Source organism: Patella vulgata, chromosome 2 (assembly GCF_932274485.2).
Source record: "Patella vulgata chromosome 2, xgPatVulg1.2, whole genome shotgun sequence".
Lineage (NCBI taxonomy): Eukaryota > Metazoa > Mollusca > Gastropoda > Patellidae > Patella > Patella vulgata.
The window spans coordinates 59,087,049-59,110,044 of NC_065880.2; the positions used below are offsets into that span (position 1 = coordinate 59,087,049).

At 34.8% G+C, this 22,996-nt stretch overlaps 1 protein-coding gene across 7 annotated transcripts in view; it reads right to left on the reverse strand.

Moving 5' to 3' along the window:
• The window catches only part of LOC126811175 (iron-sulfur clusters transporter ABCB7, mitochondrial), a 267,797-nt gene that overhangs the window by 155,005 nt on the left and 89,796 nt on the right, over window positions 1-22,996 (reverse strand). For all 7 annotated transcript variants that reach the window (XM_050536721.2, XM_050536720.2, XM_050536723.2 and 4 more), the window contains exon 5: window positions 19,317-19,398. In XM_050536721.2, the coding sequence (XP_050392678.1) occupies window positions 19,317-19,398 (82 nt within the window). The remainder of the gene's footprint in view (window positions 1-19,316; window positions 19,399-22,996) is intronic.

The window sequence follows — 22,996 nt, forward strand, 5'->3', positions numbered from 1 at the left end:
AAACACGATTTTTTGTACAATCAGTGGCCATAATCCAGGAAGTTATGGTCCGATATCCGTTGATTTTAAAAAAAAAAAGGCTTTCCTCATAATTTATAAGATCAGTTAGGAAATAAACAAGTGTTTCTATCACAAGTCATGCTGTATCGTATGGTACCAGTGACGCGTATCTCGTCAACTTTGACCCATCGGCACAGCATCACGCTCTAGAGTGATAATATAAACAACTGTATTATTATCAAGGCCCGCAACAAGCAACTCAGAGATAGGCTCGAAAATTTTTGAAAGATACAAGGTCTCTAAAGTCATTTTAACATATACATCTGGGGTAACATGTCACTTTGTTAAAATAAAGAAACTGAGATTTAACACATTTTAGTTTTACTGACATAATAATAATCAGATGTACACAATTTTGTCATGAAAATTTAAGCAAGCAAACAATGGAAAAACAAAAACCATGACCATCAGATGCCAAAATATCAAAAAGAAAGTTTTTTCATCACTTAAAGTATTCGTTTATGTTTTTTCAATATCCAAAGTACAAGCTTCTCCTGGAGATACAAGTGATGAATTACACTGTCATTGATCGGAAAAAGGTCTGCAATTGGCAAAAATATTAAAATTGGCAAAAATATCGAAATTTTAGTGCCTAACGAAACAAAGTTAAAAGTTTGGCTTTCAGTTTCGTTTTTAATAATTGTATACCAGCACTGAGAACTGCTAAAGGGTGAATCTGTGCACAGCCACCACGTAATTCTCAGTCATGGTTGTTATTTGTACGTGTATCGAAAGAAAATTAATTTTCTGACTATTACTCAGTATTACAGCATTAAAACTGTAAATAAGGTGTGTTAATTAACAAGGGGGGAAAGCTGTCTGAGAGGTCAGTTAATTAACGCTAGCTGAAAATCAAGTATTTTCTGATTTGGAGCGTTTTTGGATGCCTGTATCTCGAAAACTGCTCCAAGGATTTTTCTTAAACTTTCCCTATCGAGTGTCCCTCTGGTAGTCTTATGCATGAATTCATCCAATAAGACATTGAATTTCTGGAATAGGATAAAAAAGGGACTGAGTCCCTCTGGTAGTGTTGTGCATGAATCCTTCCAATAAGACATTAAAATTTCTGGAATAGGTAACATAACGTACTGAAAATCGAAAAAAGTTGAAAAATCGTGAAATTTTGGAAAAATCTCTATTACTTTATTATTTAAACAAATTTTTACAAAAAAGTTACACATTCAGATAGCTGACCTAATTACGATTCTAACAATGTATAATATGTATTGAAATATTTAAATTTAATTTTTGATATATTGACATTTTTGCATTTTTGGCATTATTGAACATAGGATTTCCCAGGGGCATTTTATCTGATCACACAATGTAATATATCATTACATAGCCCTGTGGCTATTTGATAAGCCAATCCAGTTATTAAAACTATCCCGACAATAATCTCCATACCGGAAGTATTCAAAATATAGGTTGCCAGGCAACGAAACATACGCCTACAGCAGCTAATTATCGGAAATCGCTGAAAATCAATAGGCTTCTTCGTTTCACGACCGTGTCTTAAACACTTTGTATAAATTTAAAGTCAATCGAATATTAACTTTGGCCTCTAGAGCGTCCACAAGATTTTTCAAAGTGATCAAGGGCCATAACTCTGGCAGTAATTATCTGAAATTGCTGAAAATCAATAGGTTTCTTCGTCTCATGACCTTAAACACTGTGTATAAATTTAAGGTCAATCGGATATTAACTTTGGCTTCTAGAGTGTTCACAAGATTTTTTGAAGTGATCAAGGGCCATAACTCTGGCAGTAATTATCGGAAATCGCTGAAAATCACTAGGCTTCTTCGTCTCAAGACCTTAAACACTGTGTATAAATTTAAGGTCAATCGGATATTAACTTTGGCCTCTAGAGCATCCACAAGCAATTGTGGAAGCCGGACCTATGGACGGACGGACGGGGGCGACGACAATATACGACCACATTTCAATGTGGGCGTATAAAAATGAAGAAAAAAGGTTAAAAAAAATAGCGCTCTTGCGAAAAACTTGATTTCTCCATCAGATGTTAGCGGACCAAAAGAACTAAAGTATCGCTGGATAGCCCCATTAATGGACTATCATATGACATCTGAATGATACGATTTAGATGGCTAGAAAATATATTATGGTAAGCCAAAAATCTAGTATTTTCCGTTTTAGTCATTTTGAGACGCCATTTTCTCGAAAATGAAAACTATGATTTTTCTTAAACTTTTTTTACTAAAACTATTATTATTATTAGGCTTTCAGATTTTCGTCTGAAAGCCTATTGAGATTACTAAAATTATTATTATTAGGCTTTCACCTTCGGTTCGGTGAAAGACTATTGTTATTACTAAGATTAATTAGGCTTTCACCATTAATGGTGAAAGGCTACTGTTATTACTAAGATTAATATTATTAATTTTTTTTCCATTTTGCCTATTTCTCAACAACTATAAGAGATAGAGGTCTGAAGTTTGATTTTTTCTCGGGAAACTGGGTGGTAGTTAGTGCTCAAATGTAAAACAAAATTTGTGCGCATAGCGGAAATGTGTCAAATCTTTAACGTGCACGCAAATTGAAAATCGGCCATAATTCTGTTAATTCAGACATTTACATTTTTGGATAGCTGGAGACATTTCTGAGCAGATAGCAGTTCAAAAACGTCGAGTTTAGAAACTTTGTCGCTCTAATTTTGAAATTCGACTTACATTTTTGGATAGCTGTCATCAATCTGATTCCCGCAATATAAGTTTTGTTCTGAAATGTTAACTTTGATTTTTCACTTTATTTTAAAGGCGCAAAAAACCCTGAGCTTAGTTTTTTTAATTTCGATTTCATTTTCGAGCAAATTCGATTTAGAGGTGAAAAAAAGGTCTAAAATTATCTTAGTAATAGGAGTCAATGTGTAACTATTGGAAATGGTAATATTTCTACAAGACGTCAACTTAAACATGGTGTACCACAGGGGACAGTCTTGGGACCGGCGCTTTTCACCCTTTACACGTCTCCTTTAGAGGAAATAATTACGCGACATGATTTGGAATCAATGATCTACGCCGACGATACCCAGGCGTATATAACATCTCAAGACCCAACAAGTGTCATTTCATCAATAGATTCGATCATGGATGTTTAAAAACAGATTAGTTTTGAACGATGCAAAAACCGAAGTCATGCACTTTAAATCACGTTTCAATCATACCAACTCTATCCCATCTATTCGAGTGGGTGACGAAGCTATTTTACCATCAGCTTCAGTACGAAATCTAGGTGTAACTTTTGACTCTGACTGTTCACTTGAGAGTTTCGTATCCCAAACATGTAAAAGTGTTTCAGTAAAAGTGAAAATCAAGTATTTTCTGATTTGGAGCGTTTTTGGACGCCTGTATCTCGAAAACTACTCCAAGGATTTTTCTAAAACTTTCCCTATCGAGAGTCCCTCCAGTAGTCTTGTGCATGAATCCATCCAATAAGACATTGAAATGTCTGGAATAGGTAACGTACTGAAAATCGAAAAAAGTTGAAAAATCGTGAAATTTTGGAAAATGCTCTATTACTTTATTATTTAAACAAATTTTTACAAAAAAGTTACACATTCAGATAGCTGACCTAATTACAATTCTAACGATGTATAATATTTATTGAAATGTTTAAATTTAATTTTCGATATATTGACATTTTTGCCCCTATTGAACATAGGATTTTCCATGGGCATTTTATCTGACCAGACAATGTAATATATCATTACATAGCCCTGTGGCTATTTGATAAGCCAATCCGGTTATTAAAACTATCCCGACAATAATCTTCATACCGGAAGCATTCAAAAAATGAAGAAAAAGGGTTAAAAAAAATAGCACTCTTGAGAAAAACTTGATTTCTCCATCAGATGTTAGCGGACCAAAGTTTCGCTGGATAGCCCCATTAATGGACTATCATATGACATCTGAATGATACGATTTAGATGGCTAGAAAATAAAATATTGTACGCCAAAAATCTAGTATTTTCCGTTTTGAAGCATTTTGAGACGCCATTTTCTCGAAAACGAACACTACGATTTTTCTTAAACCTTTTTTACTCAAGAGTACTATCGGTGGATTATGGCGTGAGTCCAAAAATAAAAGCATTGAAATAATATAAGGTGTCCAATCTTTCTTTGGAAAACAGCTGTATGGATTTTTCTGAAACTTCTTGTAGAGAAGGTTAGGTAACCAAACAACTTGTTAAAATTTTCCCGACAATGATCCAAAAACCGGAAGTAGTCGAAAAAATATCTGATATTTTGAGAAAAAAAAAACAAAAAGTAAAAAAATGGTGATCTTGCGAAAAAAGTGATTACTACGTAAGATTTCAAAACAACTAAAGTGTCATTGGATAGCCCGAACAATGGACGGTCGTATAACATCTAAATGGTAAAAATTTGCTGGTTAGGCAATATATAATGGGAAGCTGAAAATCCAGTAGTTTCATTTTTGGGGGCTATTCAGATGCTTTCATCCCAAAAACTTCTCTTTTTTCCTTTCTTAAACTAACGGTGGTCTAGGGTGTGAATCCAAATTTAAAAGCCTCAATATAGTATAAATGGTCCAAAGAGGGCCACAATCTTTGAAAAAAGTTGAAAAATCGTTATATCTTTTTCTAATGGTCTAATGGTATAAGGGAGATAAGACATTGGCATCAGACTACCAATTATTTGCTAAATATCTTCTAATTTTCCTTTCTTTTAAAAACTGTCCAATGGATCTTTCTGAAACTTCTGGTACAGGAAGTTAAGTTCCTATACAACGTGTTAAATCTATCCCGACAATGATCCGTAAACCGGAAGTAGTTGAAAAAATATTCGATATTTAAAAAAACCCAGTAAAAATCGGTGCTCTTGCAAAAATCGTGATTTCACCGTCGGGTGTGACCGCATCAAAACATCTAAAGTATCGTTTGGTAGCTCGATGAATGGGCTATTGTATGACAAACTTCCTGTCTGATTCCTGAAAGCCGGTTCAGTGCTGCTTGCAGGTCTAGTTAGGCTTTCAGACTTTCGTCTAAAAGCCTATTGAGATTACTAAAATTATTAGGGTTTCACACTGCGTAGCTTGTGTGAAACACTATTGTTTTTGTTAAAATTATTCTTATTATTATTCTTATTATTATTATTTTTTTTTTTTTCCAATTTAATTGTATCTCAGAAACTACTTGTCGGTTTGATTCGATGTCTTCGGTTTTACTGGAAAAGTGGGTGTGACTTAGAGATTAAAGCTATTTCGAACGTTCTGCGACAATGCGAAATGTCCGAAATCGTCGAAATCGTCGATTTTTGAAATATTGCCGTAATATTAACAAAAATCGTCGGATTTTAACATTGGATACATTTTAACATAGCCAGAGACAAGGCACATAGCCACGGTTCTTTAGATTTTTGATTTTCCACGAATCGTCGGAGATATTAGGCGCCAAATTTTGAAAATTTAAATTTTTACAAAAAACTTTTTTATTCATGAATATTTTAATGTGGTATTTTACCCAGGGTTAAAGAGTCATCTGATTTGACCAAAAATGGCACCATTTTTTGTCATCGTAAATTTCCTTGATCCCCATTGGCTAATTCAGTTTTTCAGTCCAGGATTAATTATTTATTGCTCGATTTGTATAAAACAAAGTTCATATGCTCCGTAATCCAAAATGTCATTTTTTTTGTTACCGGTAAAGTTACCTTTCGGCAACGGAAGTGACGTAAATTTAGCAAAAACTACAATTTTGACAGTTTGGTACCACTTTTTGAAAGCAAATATTATTGTTTTCAAATCTGGTATGACTGAAAGTGTGTGCCCTGTAAAGGCGCAGAAAACATCGGGCTCAGTTTTTTTAATTTCGATTTCGTTTTCGGGTCATTTTGATTTAAAGGTGAAAAAAGGTGAAAAAATGAGCTATTTACAACCCATTCAGGCTTTTCATATTTTAATATATTTCTTCGCAACTTTCATAAACTTGTAGCATTAATCCATACGAAGAGAATCTATCTCAAAATTAGTTTGTAATATGAGCAGTTGCCGAGAAATGGTCAATTTTGCATGAGTCACTCTTTACGCTATTGTGTCTGTAAAAGAGTCAATTATTATTGGATTTTCATAAAAGTGACACCATTTGATGCATAATGTCAATTGTGACTAGTTCAACTCAATTTAACATTTTCCATGTCACCGGAAATGACGAAATTTGGGTAAAAACTGTATTTATAGCCTTAGAAACAAATAATTTATTGAAATGAGTCGTATTTGTTGTTTGTTTAATATTTTGATATTTGATTCTAATCAACTAATAGAATGAACCCAAACGATCATATAGGTATCACAAAATGGTTTCTAACTTGTTCAGTTGTAGAGAAATAGGTAATTTTCAACAGGTCACTTTTCAAGGTTTTTTGTCCATAAAAGTGTCAATTATTATTCGATTTTCATGAAATTTTCACTATGTGATACCTAATGCCATTTACGATTTCATACAAGTAATTTAAGATTTTCATTATCACCGGAAGTAACGTCATTTTGGCAAAAACTGTATTTTTAGCTTTCAAAACAGATATTTTATTCAAATGAGTCTGAGTTGTTATGTTTTTAAAATTATGATATTTGATTTCAATCAACAAATAGAATAAACCCATACGATCATACAGATTCCAGAAAATGGTTTCTTACTTGTATGGTTGCAGAGGAATTGACGGTTTTCTACAAGTCACTTTTTAAGGTTTTTGGTCTATAAAAGTGGCAATTATTATTCGATTTACATAAAATTTTCACCATGTGATGCCTTATGCCATTTCTGATTTCATAAAACTAATTGAATATTTTCATTATAACCGGAAGTACTGTACACTTACATGTAACAAATATATAAAATGAATTGATATTGCTGGATTTGGTTGATTTGGCGTCCATTTTATTTGATGTGTGCAATAATGAGGTGGAAACCTGTTTAATGGTTTCATTGGTACCGGAAGTGACATATGTTTAGGGTAACGTGGCACCGGTGAAACCCGTCATCACTGCATCGCAGTTCTAGTTATTAAGCTTTCATATTACATATGAAAGCTTATTGTTTCTGTTAAGATTATTATTGTTATTTTTTTTTTGTGTTTTGTCCACAAATCGGATTTCTCAGAATCTAACCATAGGATCGTTCTGAAACTTTTACCTATCCCCCCAAAAATGGGTGGTGGCTGTTGATTAAATATATTTTCAAAACGTTTTACGAATCCGAAATCACCGAATTTTACGAAGGAATGCATTTGACCTACAATGCTGTAACTTTGTGACTATTTGACGTATTTTACTAATTCTTTTTTCTTTGAGTATCTTGAAACATTTACTTCAAATCTGCAATTTCGGATTTAGGCATTTCGAAAATTCGTCGCTGTCATTTCGAACCGGAAGTTATTACCAATTTGACAACTTCTTTAATAGTTGTGCGATTTTCGTGAAATTTAGAATGTTAGTAGATCTTGCCAATGCGACTTCAATGATGTCCTTGGAAATTTTCTAAATTATCTCCCCTTGGTGAAATTAAGGATCAAAGTTTTCAAAAAAATCGTCGAAATATAGGTCAGAATGACCTAAAAAAAAAATTTGATACTAGACAAGTAATTACTGATTCGTACACAAAATATGGAGTTTGTCGATCGAACCGGAAGGGCCACCATCTTTAAACGTGAAAAATCAAAAAGGCTTTTTTGCTATTTTACTTACAGACTCGGGCGTCATATTTTCGGAATCCTGGAAGGAATGCCTAAAAATCTATCGGATCAGAATTTTGATTTCGGTCACGTGATGGTCACCATTTTGAATTGAAAATGAAAAATAGAAGCAATTTGAAGGGCCGGGACTTTGGAACACAAGAACTCTCCTTCTAATTAAGCTAGAATGTTCAAACTTGGTGTAGGCGTTCACTAGGTCAATGTCATGATTGAGTTCAAAGATGAGCATTTTTTGCCTAGGGTAAGCAGAGATAAGCAAGCTGATTTGTTGATTCTTTAGGGCACGATGACATTGGTTATAATGAATGGAGGGCGATGAAACTCTTGTCAATCGAGAGGCTAATAGCTGGCCTGTTGTGTGAAATCATTGTATCATTTTTTGAAAATGTCCGGGGTAGCCGAAAAAATGGAGATCGAAATCCAAAAAGTCGTATTTTTACGATTTGGGGCATTTTTAGAGGTCGTGTAAAGTAAAATAAAGCATGCATATACATATATAAATGGCCTGCAAAGTTGTCTTGTACAGAGAGAGAGAGAGAGAAATGGGGTTTAACGTCCACTCAACACAAACTAGGTCATTTTGGGACTAACATACGGTTTCAATTTTATTTCAATAATTCGCTTGCGCGTATGGGTCTTTAGCAGTGAGAGGAAACCGGAGTGCCCGGAGGAAACCCACGAGGTTGAGAAGACGCCTCTATCTCCATGCCACATACGCTCACACCTGGGATCAAAGCCACAGCCACAAGCCAGAGGTGACCGACCAGCTCGAGGTCGAAGCGCGGCACTCTAGGCCATCACAACCCCCCCTTTCTTGTACAGACCTGTGCATGTGTAGTCAATGTGAAAATGAAAAAAAAACTGTTAAAGAGACCGAATTTGATGTTAATACATTTAGTGACAGTGATGATGATAATGAAGATTAACTTTGATGACATTTGATGTGCAGAGTAATTGTTTAATTTTGACTTTCAATGATTGTTTCACTTTAATAAATAATTTCACAACTGTTCATCCTGTTTTCTAACCTTTCCCTTCATTCCAGCCCAGATACACAAACATGTATGTTTGTAATTTGACCATTAATCATATCCGAAATAGTAGTTCATAGCTACATGTACAGTTGTAAAAATACTGTAGTGGCTAATTGAAAGGGAACATGTATGTGGGTTTAGAATGTTTATCTTAGTGGAAAAAAATCATGTGGTTCAATGCTTATAAAGTGCTACTGATCTCCATTATTTCAAAAGCATATCACTCAACTACTGTCAAACATATCCCCTGGCTAGAATATGCTACAAATCGACTCTAGCATTTTCCATACAAGCGATAATTTCTGAGCAAACATCCAACAACCAACCCTAACAGGCCCTTGAGATCCAACAAACAAAATAATTATTGGGCTTGTTTGCCCACACCTGGTCTTATGATTCATACAAGACCTGATAGTCTATCAATTACAGGCATTTGACAGAAAGGGAGATAATTCTTTTTTACCGTTAATGGATTTCCACAATTCTTTATTCACCCATGACATTTGTGTTTTGAGCATTTTTATTTACATCAAAATCTGTCCAATAAACTGTTCATTGCCAAGGATGAAGGCATGAGGTGTTTTACCAACTATTTAATTTTATGTCAACTTCAGAATTGTTAGTACACAAATAGCATTTATTTGACAATTTTGACGAATTTCATCTGGCCCTAAATCAATAAATTGCAAACATTTTGCTTGGAACTCCCAGATTTTGTCTTCCTGGCATCATAAGCTTTCCAAAAATGTATAGTTTTTCTTTTATGGAAGACCGTGTAGCGGAGTTGTGTTTCTAAGCTAGCTAGAAATTTTGGCTGCAGGCCTACACCTCCCGAGCTAAATTACCCTCATGTCATCCTGTATAGCAAAGGCATATGCCTGTCTTAATTAACCCAGTACTAAACACAATTTACTTGTTTAATTTTTCCAGCATTTTTCAGGATAGCTGATGGGATGCGGGTCAAGTTATGCCACTTGTCTATTTAATTATTTACCAGTGAAAAATCGAATTAACTTCACCAAATTTTTACTCATTATAATGATTTTTTTTTTTCTGTTCATATTATTTCTATGACATGTGACAGTGACTGTGAATATGAAAGCTTTAATATCTGCTTAGCAGATCTAGTTAAGCTTTCATATTACATATGAAAGCTTATTGTTTCTGTTAAGATTATTATTGTTATTTTTTTTTTGTGTTTTGTCCACAAATCGGATTTCTCAGAATCTAACCATAGGATCGTTCTGAAACTTTTACCTATCCCCCCAAAAATGGGTGGTGGCTGTTGATTAAATATATTTTCAAAACGTTTTACGAATCCGAAATCACCGAATTTTACGAAGGAATGCATTTGACCTACAATGCTGTAACTTTGTGACTATTTGACCTATTTTACTAATTCTTTTTTCTTTGAGTATCTTGAAACATTTACTTCAAATCTGCAATTTCGGATTTTGGCATTTCGAAAATTCGTCGCTGTCATTTCGAACCGGAAGTTATTACCAATTTGACAACTTCTTTAATAGTTGTGCGATTTTCGTGAAATTTAGAATGTTAGTAGATCTTGCCAATGCGACTTCAATGATGTCCTTGGAAATTTTCTAAATTATCTCCCCTTGGTGAAATTAAGGATCAAAGTTTTCAAAAAAATCGTCGAAATATAGGTCAGAATGACCTAAAAAAAAAATTCGATACTAGACAAGTAATTATTGATTCGTACACAAAATATGGAGTTTGTCGATCGAACCGGAAGTGCCACCATCTTTAAACGTGAAAAATCAAAAAGGCTTTTTTGCTATTTTACTTACAGACTCGGGCGTCATATTTTCGGAATCCTGGAAGGAATGCCTAAAAATCTATCGGATCAGAATTTTGATTTCGGTCACGTGATGGTCACCATTTTGAATTGAAAATGAAAAATAGAAGCAATTTGAAGGGCCGGGACTTTGGAACACAAGAACTCTCCTTCTAAATAAGCTAGAATGTTCAAACTTGGTGTAGGCGTTCACTAGGTCAATGTCATGATTGAGTTGAAAGATGAGCATTTTGTGCCTAGGGTAAGCAGAGATAAGCAAGCTGATTTGTTGATTCTTTAGGGCACGATGACATTGGTTATAATGAATGGAGGGCGATGAAACTCTTGTCAATCGAGAGGCTAATAGCTGGCCTGTTGTTTGAAATCATTGTATCATTTTTTGAAAATGTCCGGGGTAGCCGAAAAAAGGAGATCGAAATCAAAAAAGTCGTATTTTTACGATTTGGGGCATTTTTAGAGGTCGTGTAAAGTAAAATAAAGCATGCATATACATATATTATTGATATTAAATATATCATATAAAAAACTAAACAATGAATCAGCTGTCATTGACAGATTTTATATTATAAGCATGGTCAGTGGAAGGTCAGCGTATTGTCTAACTTGAACTCACTGACTCCGTAACATTATTGTGGGTATGGTATAAGCTGAATTTGATGAGATGCACATATCTCGTATGACTATTTGGTACTTACAGTGTTAGACTTTGTCGTAACGTTACGGTCTCCAGTCATCAAATCGTCGTTGGGGCTATAATACGATTTTGAATCAAGTTATTTATCACTGAGGGACTCAAAATTAGGTTTGATGTAGCTCTGCTCATTTACAGTGGCGAATTTAACGGGCTCATGGGTTCCAGCTCCCTCCTCTAGAAATTTCACAGCACCCGCATGGATTGTGGCTAATTTTGTGGCAGAATTTTATTTTTCTGGGGGAGGTATTTCTAAATGGCTCCGACACAAGTGCCTGAAATGCCATGAAATCACGTTTTCGGCCTCCAATTAAAATTTCTTAGCGGGAGAACCCCCTGACCCGACCCCCTTGCGGGGCTTCACGGTCGGTATCAGCCCCCTTTCCCACCACCATGGTTAATCCGGCGTTGATGTTCCCTCTTGTGCAGCTGCAAAAGAATGTACAAGTTCATTGCCTCATTGTCAAAGATCCCACTTTTCTACCCCAGTTCGGGTAATGAGGTCGAGCGTATATTGTATAGGGGATATTAAACAAGCAAACAGTATGGCTGATGTCTCCCGCCAAAACCCCAAAGTAAAAGATGACACATTAATTAATCGCACTTTCATATTTTTTTCAAAAGTATCGAGCAATCAAACTATACTGTAAATTTCATCACTCTCTGTCAGATAGAAATCAAGGTTATCTTGTCCCAAAGCATCGACCAATGAAATTGTCAAGCTGTAGCTCAAAATGTTCAGTCAAGACCTGATGAACTTTAAATTTATACACAGTGTTTAAGGTCATGAGATGAAGAAGCCAATTGATTTTCAGCGATTTCCGATAATTACTGTCAGAGTTATGGCCCTTCATCACTTAAAAAAAATCTTGTGGGTGCTCTAGAGGCCAAAGTTAATGTCCGATTGGCTTTAAATTTATACACAGTGGTTAAGGTCATGAGACGAAGTAGGCGATTGATTTTCAGCGATATCTGATATTTACTGCCAGAGATGTGGCCCCTGATCACTTCAAAATATCTTGTGGACGCTCTAGAGGCCAAAGTTAATATCCGATTGACTTTAAATTTATGCGCAGTGTTTAAGGTCATGACACGAAGATGCCTACAATATTGATTTTCAGCGATATCTGATATTTACTGCCATTTCCGATAATTACCGTCAGAGTTATTGCCCTTGATCACTTTAAAAAATCTTGTGGACGCTTTAGAGGCTAAATTCAATATCCGATTGACTTTATATTTATACAGTGTTTAAGGTAAGAAGCCAATTGATTTTCAGCGATTTCCGATTGAATCCTTTGAAAATCACACCTAACTCTAAAACTAAAGGCAAGAAACGGGCCGGTTTACATTGAAGCACAAGTAATTCCTGTCCTGCGTACTCTGTATATAATATATGGTTTTCTAAATATGCCTTGGATGGTAGCCACAAGTCGACAATTTTTGTTTTGTATTTTTCCCATTTTGTTCATAAGGTAAATGTAATATTTCAGATACCTGATGACATTTATACTTATTGTTTCAATAGATTCTAATAACCCCATTTGCAGTTAATATGAAAGCTTTCATATCTGCTATGCAGATCTAGTTATTATTATTATTATTATTTACCGCGGGAGCCTTTTTCTCCATGATCGAAAACAGATATCGATCTGGGGTTAAATTTTCTCTCGGGAAACCATGTGGTGGTTACTCGAAAAAGTATTTTTGGAACTTCTGCGCAGACCGGAAGTGGCCGAATTTTGAACGGTAGCAATAAATCAAAAATCGGCCGTGGTTTCGCCAATTCTTTACCTATTTTAAAACAATTCACATTTTTGGAAACTCTGAATCTTTTCCGAGACAATGGCTATCTCATATTTTTCAATTTCGAACATTCATCTATGGCTTTTGTCGTTCGAAATTTGAAAATACGTTGTTTAGGAGACAATTTTTGTAATTTTTCAAAATTTTCAAATTTGACCTACATTTTTGGATACCTGAAGGCAATCCGATTCCAGGAATATAACTTTCATTCAGAGTTATCACCCTTTATTTTTCGAATTTTCTGCCCATTTTGTGTGCCCGAGTTTCGTTTTACGACCGAATTGACGTTTCTGAAACTTATCGAACATGAAGTTATAGTCCAAAACCAACTGATAAAACTATTTCGACAAGAATCGTTAAACCGGAAGTGGTCGAAAAAATGTCCGATATTTTAAAGAAAACGCAAAAAATGGGTGCTTTTGGGAAAAACATGATTTCTTCATCCGATATCAACGGATTAAAGAAATTAAGGTATCGTTGGGTGGCCCGGGGATTCGACTGTCATATGATACCCATTTCACGCGGATCCTATGAGAGGGCAGCAAAATATGACATTCTGAAAATCAGGTATTTTCTGATTGGGAGCGTTTTTGGACGCCTGTATCTCGAAAACTGCTCCAACGATTTTTTTTAAACTTTCCCTATCGAGAGTCCCTCTGGTAGTGTTGTGCATGAATCCTTCCAATAAGACATTAAAATTTCTGGAATAGGTAACATAACGTACTGAAAATCGAAAAAAGTTGAAAAATCGTGAAATTTTGGAAAATACTCTATTATTTTATTATTAAAAATTTTTTTTACAAAAAAGTTACATATTTAGATAGCTGACGTAATTACGATTCTAACGATGTATAATATGTATTAAAATATTTAAATTTAATTTTCGATATATTGACATTTTTGCATTTTTGGCACTATTTAACATAGGATTTCCCAGGGGCATTTTATCTGATCAGACAATGTAATATATCATTACATAGCCCTGTGGCTATTTGATAAGCCAATCCGGTTATTAAAACTATCCCGACAATAATCTCCATACCGGAAGTATGCAAAAAATGAAGAAAAAAGTTTTAAAAAATAGCGCACTTGCTAAAAACTTGATTTCTCCCATCAGATGTTAGCAGACCAAAGGAACTAAAGTATCGTTGGATAGCCCCATTAATGGACTATCATATGACATCTAATGATACGATTTAGATGGCTAGAAAATAAATTATGGTACACCAAAAATCTAGTGTTTTCCGTTTTGGAGCATTTTGAGACGCTATTTTCTCGAAAATGAAAATTACGATTTTTCTTAAACTTCTTTTACTTAGAGTCCTATCGGTGGACTATGGCGAGAGTCCAAAAATAAAAGCATTGAAATAATATAAGTGGTCCAAAAAGAGCCTCAATCTTGGAAAAAAGTTAAAAAATCCTTAAATTACTGAAAATGCTATTCTATTTTTCTTTCTTTGGAGAACAGCTGAATGGATGTTTCTGAAACTTCTTGTACAGAAGGTTAGGTAACCAAACAACTTGTTAAAACTATCCAGACAATGATCCAAAAACCGGAAGTAGTCCAAAAAATATCCGATATTTTAAGAAAAAAACCAACATAAAAAGTGAAAAAAATGGTGATCTTCCGAAAAAAGTTATTACTACGTAAGATTTCACCGAATCAAAACAACTAAAGTGTCATTGGAGAGCCCGAACAATGGACAATCGTATGACATCTAAATGGTAAAAATTCGCAGGTTAGGCAATATATAATGAAACGCTGAAAATCTATTATTTTCCTTTTTGGACCCTATTCAGACGTTTTTATCTCGAAAACATCTCTTATTTCCTTTCTTATACTTCTTTTACTTAGAGTCCTAACGGTGGTCTATGGTGTGAATCCAAATTTAAAAGCCTCAATATAGTATAAATGGTCCAAAAGGGCCACAGTAAAAAAATCGGTGCTCTTGCAACAATCGGGATTTCACCGTCGGGTGTGACCGGATCAAAACATCTAAAGTATCGTTTGGTAACTCGATAAATGGGCTATTGTATAACACACTTCCTGTCTGATTCCTGAAAGCCATTTCAGTGCTGCTTGCAGGTCTAGTTATTATTATTTTTTTCCGGGGGAGCCTATTTCTCCATGATCGGAAACAGATATTGATCTGGAACCAAGTTTTCTATCGGGAAACCATGTGGTGACCTGGATAAACTATTTTTCAAACTTCTGCGCATACCGGAAGTGACCGAACTTTGGACTTTTTCCCGGAATTGAAAATAGGCCGTTGTTTCATCAATTCTTAACCTATTTTTAAACAAATGACATTTTCAGAAAGGCTGAATCTTTTCCGAGATAATGGCTATCTCATATTTTTCAATTTCGAACATTTGTCTATGACAAATTGAAAATTGAAAACACGTTGTTTTCGACACAATTTTTGTTATTTTTCCAAATTTTCAAATTTGACCTACATTTTGGGAACCAACCTTGCGATAACAATAATATAAGTTCCATTTCGAGTTATCGCCCTTTATTTTTCGATTTTTTTCGAATTTTCTGCCCATTTTCCAACCCTTATATTTTTTTGAAAGCATCAATCGATCTTTCTGAAACTCCAGGATCGTACAGCCATACTGTCAGACCGTTGGATAAAGCAATTTCAACAACGATCCGTAAACCGGAAGTAGTCAAAATAATGCTCGATATTTTGAAAAAAAAGCAAAAAATGGGTGCTTTTGGGAAAAACGGCATTTCTCCGTCCAATTTCAACGGATTAAACAAATTAATGTATCGTTGGGTAGCACGATGATTGGACTGTCGTATGATACCAAATTTATAAGGATACTATGACCAGGCAGCAAACTATGGCACGCTGAAAATCAAGTATTTTCTGATTTGGAGCGTTTTTGGACGCCTTTATCTCGAAAACTGCTCCAAGAATTTGTCTTAAACTTTCTCTATCGAGAGTCCTTTCGGTAGTCTTGTGCATGAAACCATCAAATAACAATTTGAAACGTCTGGAATAGGATAAAAAAAAAAGGGACCGAAAATTGAAAAAAGTCAAAAAATCGTGAAATTTTGGAAAATTCTCTATTATTTGTTTATTTTAACAGATTTCCAAAAAAAAGTTATAAATTGAAAAACCTGACCTAATAGCGATTCTAACCATATATAATATGTAGTCAGTTATTGAAATTTAATTTTCGATATTTTGACATTTTTGCATTTTTGGCACTTCTGAACATAGGATTTCTAAGGGGGATTTTATCTGATCGGTTAATTTAGTATATCATTATAAAGCTCTGTGCCCATTCAAGTTCCAAAACCGGATGTTAAAACTACCCGACAATGATTCGTATACCGGAAGTAGTTTAAAAAACGAAAAAAAAGGTAAAAATTTTTTTTTTAAAAATGGCGCTCTTGTTAAAAACTCGAATTCTCCGTCAGATATTAGCGGACCAAAACAATTAAAGTGTCGTCGGATAGTCCCATGAATAGACTATCTTATGACATCTAAATGATACGAATTCGATGGTTAGGAAATACATTATGGTACGCGGAAAATCTAGTATTTTCCGTTTTGGTGGATTCTGAGACGCCTTTTTCTCGAAAACGACGCCAACGATTTTTCTTAAACTTTTCTTAATCAGAGTCCTATCGGTGGTTTAGGGTGTGAATCCAAAAATAAAAGCATTGAAATAATATAGGTGGTCCAAAAATGGCCTCAATCTTTGAAAAATGTTGAAAAATAGTGAAATTATTGAAAATGCTCTTTTATTTATCTTTTTTTCTAAAACTACTAAATGGATGTTTCTAACACTTCTGGCACAGGAAGTTAAGTATCTATACAACTTGTTAAAGCTATCCCGACAATGATCCCAAAACAGGAAGTAGTCGAAAAAATATCCGATAATTCGAAAAAAAATGCAAAAAAATGAAGATTTTTTGCCAAAAACGTGATTTCACCTTTGGATTTCACCGAATCTAAACAAATAAAGTCTCATTGGATAGCACGAATAATGGACGTTCTTATCACATCCAAATGATACAAATTCGATGCGTAAGGCAATAGATTATGGGACGCTGAAAATCTAGAATTTACCTTTTTAGTGCCTATTCAGTCAGACGCTTTTATCACGAAAACTACTCTAAATTTGTTTCTTAAACTTTGGTTACTTAGGGTCCTAATGGTGGTTTAGGGTGTGAATGCAACTCTAAAAGGGTCAATATAGCATAAACATTCCAAAGATAGGTAGCCAGGCAACGAAACATACGCCCACAGCAACTAAATCGTCCGACAGTCAACAAGGGTTGTCGCATATTATTACTTTTATAATACACTAAAATCTGATTAAGAGCAACAACTCACGAAGTAATTATCAGAAAACTATTAGAATTTGTTTGGTTTTTGTAAAGTTCTGCCCCATGCTAACGTTTTGTATGCAAAGCTTTTAATATCATGGATTTAACTGTTCAAGTCATAAAAATTCATTGAAAATCAATATACTCTGTGTATCAATCTGAAGTCAATCGGATGATAACTTTATCCTTTAGAGCGTCACAAGATTTTGCAAAGTGATCAAGGGCCATAACTTTAGCAGTAATTATCGGAAATTGTTGAAAATCAATAGGAATCTTCGTCTCATGACCTCAAACACTGTGTATAAATTTAAACTCAATCGGATATTAACTTTAGCCTCTAGAGCATCCACAAGATTTTTTGAAGTGATCAAGGGCCATAACTCTGGCAGTAATTATCGGAAATCGCTGAAAAACAATAGGCTTCTTCGTCTCATGACCTGAAACACTGTGTATAAATTGAAAGTCAATCGGATATTAACTTTGGCCTCTAGAGCGTCCACAAGATTTTCCAAAGTGATCAAGGGCCATAACTCTGGCAGCAAATATTGGAAATCACTGAAAATCAATAGGCTTCTTCGTCTCATGACCTTAAACACTGTGTATAAATTTAAAGTCAATCGAATATTAACTTTGGCTTCTAGAGCATCCACAAGATTTTTTGAAGTGATCAAGGGCCATAACTCTGGCAGTAATTATCGGAAATCGTTGAAAATCAATAGGTTTCTTCGTCTCATGACCTTAAACATTGTGTATAAATTTAAAGTCAATCGGATATTAACTTTGGCCTTTAGAGCATCCAGAAGATTTTTCGAAGTGATCAAGGGCCATAACTCTGGCAGTAATTATCGGAAATCGCTGAAAATCAATAGGCTTCTTCGTCTCATGACCTTAAACACTGTGTAAAAATTTATAGTCAATCGGATATTAACTTTGGCCTTTAGAGCATCCACAAGATTTTTCGAAGTGATCAAGGGCCATAACTCTGGCAGTAATTATCGTAAATTGCTGAAAATCAATAGGCTTCTTCGTCTCATGACCTTTAACACTGTGTATAAATTTAAAGTCAATCGGATATTAACCTTGGCCTTTAGAGCGTCCACAAGATTTTTTGAAGTGATCAAGGCCCATTACTCTGGCAGTAATTATCGGAAATCGCTGAAAATCAATAGGCTTCTTCGTCTCATGACCTCAAACACTGTGTATAAATTTAAAGGCAATCGGATATTAACTTTAGCCTATAGAGCGTCCACAAGCAATTGTGGATGCCGGACAGACGGACGGACCAACGGGTGGACGGACAGGGGCGATAACAATATATGACCACATTTCAATGTGGGCGTATAAAAAGTATTCAAAAAGTTAAAAAAAAAACAAAAAAAAAACATGACAGTAGCTAATATAATGAATGTAAACAACGAGGCAGACGACATCTATGTTACATACAGGACCGGTTTCGCAAAAGTGGGGCCTGTCATTCTGCCTATCCAGCACATACATCTCTCCAAATGTCTTCTAATCAGTCTTTTGTAGCATTATCATCAACTTGATCTGCTAGTGAGCATACTGTTCTCTTTCTGATTCATTTATTTCATCGGAATCTGAATCATATTCAGATAAATCGGATAAAAATAGAGGACAGACAAGGGCGAAGACAATATTCGTCCACATGAAAATGTGGGCGTATAAAAAAAGCTTCATAATCAAATATCAAACTAAAATGTTGTTGTCACAGGAATTACTAATGAGAGTTTCAATCAATCTTGTAGCATATCCAATCAATCTGATACTAGTAAATACCTAAGGTATGGATATATGTAAAAGAGATTTTCCTTACCAAAATAGCACTGACGAATGAAACTTCAAAGACAGTTGGCACCACATTAAAGACTAAAGCACTTAACACAAAATTTATACCCCTGAAATAAAAAAGGTATGTTGCAACTAAACATGAGCCCACATCAGTAAAGTCCAGAAGTCCACAAGGTTTGTCGCATATTCTTTCTTTTGTCGCTAAATGAATTAATTTATCAGACACTAAAAACCCATTAAGTAAATATCACAAAATCATTAGAATTGTTATGGCTGTGTAGTTCTTCCCAATGACTTTTATTATACAAAACATGTAATACGATGAATTCGGCTGTTCAAGTTTTCCGAAACCGTTGAACATCATGAGGCTTCTTTGTCTCATGACCTTAAGAATGAGTTCGCGAGAGAATCATGCAAAATTAAAAAAAAACCGCCACAAGCGGTGTCAGGCGATTTTGACCAAACTTTGCAGATTTGGTCATTGGGTACCCCATATACCCCAAATGAAATACGAGGTTCACCAACCTTGTAGTTACGGAGAACCAGCTATGGCCATTTTAGAGTAAAATAAAACGTCATTTTTTTTTTTAAAAATCCTTAAATTAAAAAAAAAACTATGGCCATTTAAGAGTAAAATAAAACGTCATTTTTTTCTTTAAAAAATCCCTAAATTCAAATATTTCCCATAAATTGCCTATTGATTTTTTTGTTTTTTTAAATTATTTTTTTATGAATGATCTTGTCTACTACTTCAATATATAGGACTATTAAATTTTTCCGAAACCATTTGAGGCTATGAGGAATTTATTTTGAGATGTAGTTTTTGCTATATGTTAAAACATATAAATTTCATGATGCTATATCTCACCCACTGCGGGGCTGAGGACAATTCTATTAATAATGGAAGTAAGGGACTACACTAATACTAATATTTGGTTTTGACAAAATGACTGGCACGGATTTCTTTCATATTAAATTTGAAGGTCAAACTTGAAGAAAATGACTTCATTTTTGACATCATTTTTCCAATAAAATCATTCATTGCCGGGATTATTAGGCCAGATAATGCCCCAAGCAACCGACTTCCAGATGATTCAGAGTTCCACAAGGATCAGTCCTTGGACCTGTCTTTTCTGTAATGTATACTAAGAATTTAGGACAACTATGAAGATGATATACAGCTGATTGCAAATTTCTCCCTTTCAAAAACTGTTCCATCCCCTAATTGTACACATGACATTAAAGCATAGAACTAGAATACTAGATCTAAGATTAAAGATAGGATGACAAGAAATATGTTGAAATTAAATTTAATTGAATTAAGTAAATCAGAATGTATTTTATGTGGTCCAAATACACATCTGAAAAATACAAGTTCAAATGATGTGGTTGTACGAGATGCAATATTTGTACCATGAGACACTGTGAAGTCCTCTTAGGGTCCAATTTGAGCATGGACAGTCACATTAGTGAAATTTGTTGAAACTGTTATCTTCAGTCCAGGAACATTGGTTAGGAAGCAGCTGCTACACTTTTATGTTCTTTAGTATTTTCAAGGATTGACTACTGTAACAGCATGTTAGTGGAAACATCTAGTGCTAATATTTAAAAATAAATCAACTTGTACAAAATACTGCAGCTCGAATTCCCACCAGATTAGGTCTAATCAAACGAAACACTGCGGGGAGTATGCTACAACAGTAACCTTACGCTCATATACTATTTGATTTTACCTTTTTAAAATATCGCTTGATTCGTTTGTCAAGTATAGACAGATGTACATGACTACTACACTATTTAGTTTTTACGATTTGCTGTTCAAAAATTCATCATCCTTCTACTAGATCATGAGATTATATTGCTGAATTAATGAAATGTTGAAAAATAGTCTAAAGAGATTAATTGTATTTACCAGGAACAGCTCTTTTGGCATTTACAGTAAATTAAGCTTTTCAAAATTTTAACGGTGTAATTGTGAGCTCAGTTTTCGTGATTAGATACTTATTAGACAGATATATAGATAGATAGATAGATAGATAGATAGATAGATAATGGAACTGGAACCCACGTTAATTTGGTTTCCAGTGCCATGTTACACTTTTCAGTGTATAAAAAAGCGGTTTATGTTTCGTCATTTTTGTTGAAAATCGTTATTTTTGGACAAAAATGGAAATTATTTACTACTAAACGGGTTGAGTGCCACCCAATTTTTTTATTGATCTTAATACTATAGATCATTGCCGGTCCCTGCATGGTTCTCTCGCAAACGCATTCTTAAACACTAAATATAAATTTAAAGGCAATCAGATAACTTTAGCCTTTGCAGCTTCCACAATAGTGGGGCAGATATGTAACATTTTTTGGTCGAGTTGTGCACTTCCGGAAAGAAGCATGAAAATTTGGCCATGGGGGTTTTGGGGTATACTGATTTCAAAAATGACGGGAACCACGATGTTACTCTAGCTGTTCCCGCCAAAAATTAAGAAGTTCAAAATGGCCGCCATAAACACGTTTCGTCCATAAAATTTCTGTAAGTGCACCGATTTTAATGATTTTGATGTCTATACCTATGTTTTTTAGGTCTAGGAATCCAGTAAAACACATACGAAGACTCATAATGTTCTCCTTCATAGTGTTTTCTAAAAATGGTCATAATTCTATTCGAACGGATGTATTATTTGCACCTTCTTCTTTGCTAAATGGATGTCAAGAATTCATTATGTTCCATTTCAGTGAAAATTAGCTATTACTTATCAAAAACAAACAGTCCACATTTCATGTCAATCACCATGTTATATATGCACACCATAGTGTTGTAAAAATATTCAGTAAATGTCTGAACTTTCTTCATAAATCCGATATATTCAGTGAAAATACATTTAACAAGGTATCAGTATCATTCTATTTTTCAGAAACAAGTGATGGCCATCTAGTCAGTCACCTACCATGTCCTAAAGACTTAAGCTGCTCCTCGGGCATGTGCTACAGTTACATCTGTTCAACCGACCAATTGGGAAATTTGTGCTCTGTGTCAAGAACATGATGGAACCCCTAAGCCCATCAGCATCAGGTTACTCGTCTCTGGACACTAATTTATCTGTCTTTCAGGAATTGAACAAAGTGCCTTACATATACATATCCCGACTAGATGATGGTGATAGCATGAAAAAAAACGATGGTAAAGCATAAAGCTAGATGGCATAAAAGTTGTTACGTCAGGACTGTGTAATGCAGCAAAAGTGGAGAGAGCCAAGAAGCTGCAAGAAAAGGCTTGTATGAACACGACCCAATCACCGCATAAAAAACACCTTCGTAGTTCAACCACTTCAGCATGTCCCATGGATACAGACGAGCTGCATCAACCAGCTTGTCTTTTCTGTGATGGAACCACAGGAGATTTTCACAAAGCGGAAACAATGTCCTTTGATACCCGTGTCCAAAAAATCGCTACAGAACTCCAAGACACAAAGATGCTGGCCAAATTATCAGCAGGAGACATGATTGCAATTGATGCTGTGTGTCACTTTAAGTGCTTGACATCATTTTATAACAAACATAGATCTCAACAATGATATTCGACTAAGAAGTGTTACCAAATTAATGGAGACGCATTTGCATTTGCTGAGGTGGTTTCATATATTGAGGAATATGGTCAATTAGGTAGGGACCGGAGTCATATTTTCAAACTCACTGATCTCAAGACAC